The sequence below is a fragment of the Protomyctophum parallelum genome (assembly GCF_964188405.1).
Source record: "Protomyctophum parallelum genome assembly, chromosome: 1".
Classification (NCBI taxonomy): Eukaryota; Metazoa; Chordata; class Actinopteri; order Myctophiformes; family Myctophidae; genus Protomyctophum; species Protomyctophum parallelum.
This window is the reverse complement of record NC_139697.1, coordinates 55,525,649-55,534,421: the sequence shown is the minus strand read 5'-3', so window position 1 is coordinate 55,534,421 and position 8,773 is coordinate 55,525,649. Positions and strand designations below refer to the sequence as shown.

Sequence of the window (8,773 nt, the reverse complement as noted above, 5' to 3'; positions counted from 1 at the left end):
GATGTGCTGTTCACCTAACCTGACACTGCCAGATGGGGGCGGTATTGGTAAACAAATTTGTGTAGCAAGATTTTTGGATCTGGCAGCGTCAGGTTACTGTTCACCAGCTGACTAAGCTATTACCCATGTCCTGGGTTTACTGCACCAGGAGAATAACTTAGAGGTGGTCATTGGGAAATATGACTTCCTCCTCTGTGGTAATCCACACATCATCATGGCCACAACTAAACTAAACAAACCATGAAACTATATCATACTGGCACTGGTTCTAACATAGCCAGCCACTCATTCACATTAGACGTTGTTGGATTGTTGATTCATGTGATCAACGGTAGCTACTTAACTGAGCCTGTCAGTGACGGTGACCAACCGCCACGAGAAGTGATCCATACCTACTGTATATAAAAGGTATAGAGATAGTAGGCTAAATCACCCTACTTAACGTATTGCCAAGGATATCATAACTAGTGGTTCTTCGTAACACACAAATGGCCCCTAAGGTTTGATCACATCCTCTTCCGTTTGACACAGAAGCACAGCGTCGGTACCAATGTCTAGTCTATACATGGAGTTGTTTATGTCCATTCCTATGTACCTGAGCTAAGCTGGGGATAGAACTGGGGCAAACTGGGCTAAAGCAGTGGTTCTCAAACTTTTTAATTTCAAGGACCCTCAGTTTGATATTCATTAGATTAGACCAGTGGCTTTCAACCTTTTTCATATCAAGGCCCATTATTTATTTATCATTTGAGCCACGGACCACCCTGTGAAGACATTTAGGCTCTCAGACACAAAACTAAAGAATATTTTGTTATCGTTGGATATCACCTGGGCGTGGCGTGTTTTTGATCTGAATTGTGTAGACTTCTTGTAAATTAACAGTAATGTACGTTCGTAGATGATTCTTTCATCATTGAGAGCGTAAAATGAAATGGTTTCATTTTACACTTTCAAGAGTTAAAGATCTATGAGGGTCTATTTGGTTAGCAACTCTCCATCATTCAGATGAGGACCACATGGAACGCCCTCATGGACCACTGGTTGAAAACCACTGGATTGGACCATGCCATAAGACAGTGTACAAATGTTCCATTCTTACACTGTCAGAGTTACAGTCCAATAGTATAAGGGTCCACTTGGTTCCCAACTTCAGTATCAATCATTATGCCTTTGAAACCCCCTCAAGGACCGCTGGGCGTTCCCGTACATACCCTACTTTGAGAACCACTGGGCTAAAGAATGATGGGAGAGCTACAGTACAGCCAGGTAGTAAGCCATAGCAATGGCACAGGCAGGGTGGGGTGGGGGCAGGGTTACGCTAGCAGTGATGCCAGTGCTGGCTTGCTCTGTTGTGGCTATCTTGCAGGACGGAGTGCGCAGCTGCACGTGTGGAAGACCTGCTATCTTCTTTTCCTCACTTGTCTATGTTGTCCGGACCTGGGCGTGGCGTGTTTTGGATCTGAAGCGACAGAATATTAGGAAAGGATCACTTAAGTGAAGGAATGTGGTAGGAACAACGTGAAAACAGGTCACTGTGTGCGCGTGTGTGTGTGGGTGGGTGTAATAAGTAATAAAAAATGGTGCCATATTATCATAAACATTAGTGAGGACCAATTATATGAAGATAGGTTGAAAATGAAAACTGAAAACTAAATTTTAACTCCTGAAATTTAATTCACATGTAAAAATCAAAGAGAATAAATAAAGAACTAATTATAAATGCAACGATTCAACACTAAACCAATTAGATGATTGTTAATTGTATACTGTATGTAAACAACAATGTAAAAGTACTAATCATAATTACTGTAGCACTTCACATTGATGAAAGTCTGTGACATCATAAGGGTGTAACAACAACATACATTTATTACACTACAATGTATCACATTATCCGTGATATTTCTATCCCAACTACTCTACATCAATCATAACTAATATGGACACTATAATCACTGACCACGGTTCAGAACACAGAATAGAATAGAATAGAAGCGCTTTTCGGTGCTGACCCTAATGTAACCTTGGGAACAGCAGCTGTGGAACTACTAATGTTTATGATGTTAACTCTACTGCAAAGGGGTTATGATAATGACATTACTGACTATGTTAACCACTGTGATGTTTTGATGTAAAATTTGTTAGTATTTATAAAACCTTGTTTTTTGTACAGCTCCTCTTCATCGCCCACCTCATCCTCGGTGACCTCTGACCCCGTTGTGTACTCCTCGTCCTCTGACAGGAGGGACTGCTGCCTCTGGCAAAGGTCAAAGGGTAGAGGTCAATGTGAATACGGACACAACAACTCAGCGAACAACACCAATCATGTCAATATTTGATTCAGCTGATTTTTCTGAAGCGACAGGGTAGAGAAGTTACATTCAAGTTACGTTTCATAAGAGTAGACAGGTGCAAAACGACACTGAATAGAGCAGTGGTTCCCAAACCTTTCAGGTCGAGACCCAAAAGAGAGATTAGACGTTTGCCTGGACCATTACTTCTTAATTATTTATTTGAATTTATGGGATTTCTTAGATTAGTTTATTTAAGGCCCAATTGCTTCTCGCCCATTGACTTGTATGACAGACTTTCCCATGTAAATAATCGATCATTTCAGGAGCAAAAGCTTCAAAATCTCTTTTAAATCTATAGTCAACAAGGCCTGCAGTAGGCTAAGCACTGGAAAAATGTGCATGACATCATTTCAATTAACTAAGTCTAAAAACACAGGGAAATGTTAGCCATTGTTCACATGGTGCTCGTCTTTCACAAGCTTCATGGGCTTTTTATTGAACAAACAGAATGCACAGGTGCCAATAACCACCTGAGCAAAATTCTAACATTCTAACAGCACATCTGTGTGATGTTAAGCTGTGTAATATGTGTATATGTTCAACAGGTGCACGCCTTGCTGTTTAAGTACAGATTTCAGCACGGTAATGCACCCTTTTGGGTTTTCTGGGTATGTGGAATCTGTCGCTGGACACCATCGCGTTATCCTGGTATTCCTATTCTTGCTAATAATGTTGCAAATGATTGTATGTGCAGGCAAAATAACATTTGGCAGCTATGGCAGGAGATGGAAGCTTGTTCAATTTAGCAACGGTTGCTAAGCATTGGACAATCGCTTTTGGGGAGGGATTTAGCAAAAGGTCAAAATGAAGAAAAGTCATACAACATAATTTATACACTCCAGGAGTTAAATTAACGACCTGTGTAATGCAGTGTTTCTCAAACCTTTTCATGTCAAGGACCCCCAAATTGCTATGTATTTGGCCGCGGACCCCCAGCTGAAAAGGTTTTGTACCGGGGACTCCCAGAAGAGAAGATTCATGTTTAAAAATAGCAGAAGCATAATCTCGCAACACGGCACGAAGTGACGCGCTGTGAGATATGTGTGCTATTTTTGTATAGCCAACATATAAATGGATAAAGTGGTTAAAATGATTGTGACGCTATGTTAACTACTTTTGCTGGGGACCCCCTGAAACCCGCCCCCAAAGGACCAATGATGTAATGATGAACATGAAGGGAGAATCCTACCAGTTGCAGACTTTTTCAACAGGGAGAACTAACAAAAGAGAAAGTTAGAACCGGAGGATAGAAAGAGAAAATAGATAGAGAAAGAGTGAAATAGGAAGAGGAGAACCTACAGTGCTGCCATCTCCTCTTAGCGGTCCCAGCAGACCTGGCTCCAAGAAAACGTCACTGTCCAGAGCCTTGGTGGATCCACTGGACGAAGACTCTTCAGTCCTGACCAGTGGTGGAAAAAGTAAAACAAAATGTTTTACTCAACCCATTTAGACCTGTTGTAACCTATAGGTTGTCATACCTTTCAATCCGGGAGCTTCCTCTGTGTCTCGTTAATTATGTTGCTATACAAGTAGCAACATAATTATTATTATTTTATATTTGAACTAGACAAAGTGCCAATCGGCACAGGTCTCCACCAGGGCAGGTCAGGTTGTGGCCTCATGGTGGCGCTATAACAGGCTGTTGAGGAAGATTTGGGCCGGAGGTTCGTGTTGGAGGGATGCAGGTACAATGTTTTTCCATGTGTGCATACATAAGTTGTATACAGATCGATGCAGTTATAGCTAAAAACAGGAATTGGCCTGTTATAGCGCCACCGTGAGGCTGATTTTGAGGAATAAATTGTGGCATGTCGTCCTCGGCCTAGTGAAAATGTGCGTGTCTAATTTAACGGAAATTGCACACTGTGTTTGTGATTTGTGGGCTTTTTTCGAAATGGACGAATCGTGTGAGCTTTGGAAGCCAATCTTAGCCAATCAGGATGGAAGATGGGAAATGGTGCCGCTCCGTGTTGATCACATGACTATGGAGATAGTGTATACCGATTTGCGTGAAATTTGGATAAAATCTGAAGGAGTAATAATAGAAAATGTGTTTTACATATGTCGGCCTCCTGGTGGCGCTATAAAGAGCAGATGTGAAAAATTCCAGGCAAAGGTTTTTCCTTGGCCTCTAGGGAGTTGGCATACAAAGTTATCCACAGATCCGTGCAGTTAGAGGTAAAAACACTTTCCGGCCAGTTATAGCGCCACCTTGAGGCTGAGTTGAAATTGTTCATGTGGCATTTCGTCCTCGGCCTAGTGGGAATGTGGGTGCACAATTTCACGGAAATCACGCGATGTGTTCATGATTTGCAGCATTTTGTTTGAAACTGAGCACTCCTGTGAAATTTGGAAGCCAATCTTAACCAATCAGGATGGAGTCTGAGAAAGCTGAAAAACCGGTTTCGTTGAATGGCTCTAGAGAGACTGTGTACCAATTTGCGTGATGTTTGGACAAAATCTGTAGGTGTACTGTGCAAAAACTTGTTTTGCACAAAGCGGCCTACTGGTGGCGCTATAACAGGCCGTTCTGGAAAGTTTGGGGCAGAGGTTCATCGTTGGCATCCAGGGAGTGTGTGTGCAAAATTTGGCATCGACCGGGTTAACGGTGGCCGAGATTAGCTGCTCACGGACGGACACACACACACACACACACGGACGGACACACGGACGGACGGACGGACGGACGGAGTGCAAAACATACTCTCCCCACATGCCTTCGGCCTGGTGGAGACAATAAGAATTTCTAGGTTTTCAGAAAAGCTTCTGGTCTAAATGTAAAAGTATCAATACTGCAATGTAGAAATTGCAGTATTGGGCCCAATTGCAGTATGATCTGAAGCTTCGGATCAAATCATGAGTCAAAGCCCTCAACACAGAGAAGAAACTTCAAGCATGGTAAAATAAAAAGCCCCCTTTGCCTTGTTTCAGCCTACAGGTCTCTGTAACTTTGTCATACAGCATAATGGTTACACTGTGCATACCACAGAAAGTAAGCACAAACACATGTGGCAGGGTAGCGTCTGCCTTGGAAATTGTACATACATAATCACTATGTATAGGAATTTTATATAGAGATTACAAAAATGTATTCAGCTAAGCAAAGCTGCCCGTGCACGTGAAGGGAAGTCACATAATGAAGCGGAAACAGAAAAATGGCTTGATTCGACACTTGACCGGCGAGTTGATATCACAGAACATTTGTTTCTTGGGAGGGGCACAAAGAAAGGAAAGGTGTAGCATCCCGACTCCTCACCCAACTACACATGTAACCAAATGGACCCTCCCAGGTCAACTTACTTACATTTGTTGAACCACACTTGATTCCAAACCACGGCATCCACAAGATACGTAGATACACGTATATACAGTATGACTTTACTGGTGATCTCACAAAATGTGATATTTTATTTTATACTTCACTTCTTTGCACAGCTTAAATAAAAACACGTTTACACTGTGAATGTTTGGAAATAATTTAACAAGGGACACACCTGAGGTTATGTGTCTACCATATGTTCAGATTCATGTGCAGACTGTGGCTGAACTGTTTAAGTGTTTATGTACAGTCTGACTATAATTGAACACATGCAGTGAAAGGTTATGAGAGGAATCTGCCAAACACTTAAATGGGCAAGAAACAACATTAACGCACTAGATGTCGGACTTGGTTAGTCAATTCCCCCTTCCGTCTATAAGGTAGTCTTAGGGGAACAAGTACATTAGCCAGAGCAATGAACAGAACACACATGTATATTGGTGGTCATCACTCATCATCTTACAAAGCTAAAATCATTCTGTCGTCAATATGACCTTTAAGTAAAAAAGCAGTGCACTGTTTTGAGGCAGGATGGTCTAATCATGTAATCCCAACACTAAACCAGATGATCTCACTAATTATGTCCTTCTTCTGTGATTAAAAGTATGTTAATCAGTAAAACCAGCTGTTTTTAATGCTTGTTTGAAATGAAAGGCACCCTGCGTACTCTTGGCTCTCCGCGTCATGTGATCTGACATCACTAGTGTTACCGTGTGGCCATGGAGGGCTGCAGACAGATTTGATAGAGAGCACCCAGTGGTGGGCCAGGCCAGAGTGCAGCGGCTCCAGAGGCCTCAGGCTTCACTCACACCTGCACAACAGATTGATGCATAGCTGATGCATGAGACTTGTTTACTGAGGCAAGCTCGCAATTCATTTCCAATGGGAGTCACATGGTTTGACACAACATTTTTGTTGTATGAGGGGGAGGGGGTCAGTCGAAACACAGCCGAAAGCCGTGCATCAAAAATGTTGTGTCAAACCATGTGCCTTCCATTGGAAATGCAATGGGGCGGCCATGACACTTACCCTTTGTTTACATCATGTTGTATGCTAGATGCGAAGGTGTGAGTGAGGCCTCAGCGTGCACACGTGTGTTGTGTTCATCCGCTACCTAGGCCCCCATTTGATGATATTGAGACCCTGGAACTGTCTTTTCAGAGCCTGTCTGTCCGACCACTGCGAATCCAGATGGCTGTCATCGTCGGTGTCCTCAAGTTTCTGGAACATATAAGTGTCACCAACTTTCAGAACCACATTTGCCACAATCAGGAGTATGGATTTGTAAAAGACTACTCTGCAGTCCACATTGCATTTCAACCCGTGTAATGTTTCAGTGAACATGTTGCTTGGTCCTGCCCTGCCCTCACCTTCAGATCCTCCTGTCTCCTGTACTGGTGCATCATCATTTGTTTCTGCTGCTCTTCTGTGATCAGAGGCTCTCTCGCAGGCGCCCCCTGGCCACTCTGAAAGGAACAGCCGCAATATACACTGTGACTACAGAGTAGACTACAGTATGTTTCACACAATACCTCAAACAGACAAATTAACTCTATTATGACTAAAGGCAGTTAACATTCATTTAGGCTGTAAGAGGCCTCACCTTTTGGATTTTAACAACAATCTTGGTCTTCTCATTTTTGCCAATGTAGTCTTGTAGCTTTTTCCCTCTCTGCATCTCTTTGGCAGCCCACCATAGCTGACACTCACCCTCTGTGATCACCTGCAGAGCAGCCTGGAGAAGGAGACAATAATGGGAGGAGTAGAGATTGATGGATTGAGAGAGAATGACTGGCAGAGAGAACTAGACTAAAAGCTAGAATAAAATGGATTTCCCTCCCTCCCCACAAAATCCATTATGCAGTCACAGAAGTGCAAATTCCTGGAGGGACAACAGTGATGGTTAAAATTGTCCGTTTTTTTATGATTACTAATTTCACTTGAATTTCACATTTTTATAGGTCACACAATGATAAAAACATTTTTATTTTTTTGTTTTTCTACCAAAAGAAAACTAAGAATATTCACATTTATCTCAGGAATAAACAAGATTTTGTGAGCTTGATAGATCAGCTATATTTGTTTTTGAGGTGTCAAGCTGTATTTTCTTTTAAATTAACACTGATTTTACATGTTACCCACTAAATATCCCATATCATTTGTGATTCCTGCAATGCTATGCAGTGTTTTCCCATGCAGTGGGTTGAACCTAGCCTGGCTAATAAACCAGACCGAATCAGCCGTTGGCAAACAAAAATTGCATCCCGCGACAGTGTTGTGTGATATTAGTCTGGCTTATTAGCCAGGCTAGGTTGAACCCAGCAACAACAGTTCCTGACTGGAACACACACAGGAACAATCCCTGCTGAATAAAATGGATCAGACCACAATATTGTTTTAGTAAAGCTACATTCATAATGCCTTTCCTGGAGCTAATACATAATTAGACCTATTTGATCCCCATGAGAAAACATTGATGAAACATTGTTGAGCCATTTACCTGAGTCCCTGAAAGGTCTTCCTGGTTCTCAAACTCCATCCTGATTGGGTCGTGGGGAGGCAGACCCATGGGGTAAACAATCATGACTGCACCCCTCAGCAGGTCTAAGGCTTCCTTCACCACCTCCATGGTGCTGCACACATTGGCCTGCACTTGTTTCTGAAGAACAAAATAAAGCAATATGAAAGCTCTGGAGCTGTGAGTGTGTGTTTTATGTTATAAAACACTGAATATATAACTGGGGGCAACTGCTACTTCCACAATAAACACAAAACTTACTTTTGAGATCAGTGCCCTTGACTCTTCCATTGTCTTCAACAGTACCTCTTTCATCTTCTCGTTTGGAGCTGTTAGAAAGTAGGCGGACATTTTTATTGTGAGACGCTCATATGGATAGCATGTACTGTCTGACACTCTTCAAAATCACATTCCCTCTTTCAATAACCAAAAACATGCAATATGATATTGTATGCATTATGCAACACTATTTCAGAACTAGAACTGCACTCTGTCGAGTGCATACTTGCTTGTTGCACACTAGTAGGCCATAAATGGCCAACTAGTGCGCAAGCAGAGCGCGCAAGTCCTTTCGACCGCTGT

At 42.3% G+C, this 8,773-nt stretch overlaps 1 protein-coding gene across 1 annotated transcript; it reads right to left on the bottom strand.

Moving 5' to 3' along the window:
- Positions 1-6,677: 6,677 nt before the first annotated feature.
- On the bottom strand, positions 6,678-8,542 carry LOC310876065 (cilia- and flagella-associated protein 298-like; the record flags this gene model as incomplete). Its single annotated transcript, XM_083789512.1, has 5 exons — positions 6,678-6,894; positions 7,044-7,139; positions 7,277-7,408; positions 8,174-8,332; positions 8,453-8,542. The coding sequence occupies 5 exons, from the start codon at positions 8,540-8,542 to the stop codon at positions 6,784-6,786; spliced, it is 588 nt and encodes a 195-aa protein (XP_083645638.1). The 3' UTR covers positions 6,678-6,783.
- Between the last annotated feature and the right edge of the window lie 231 nt (positions 8,543-8,773).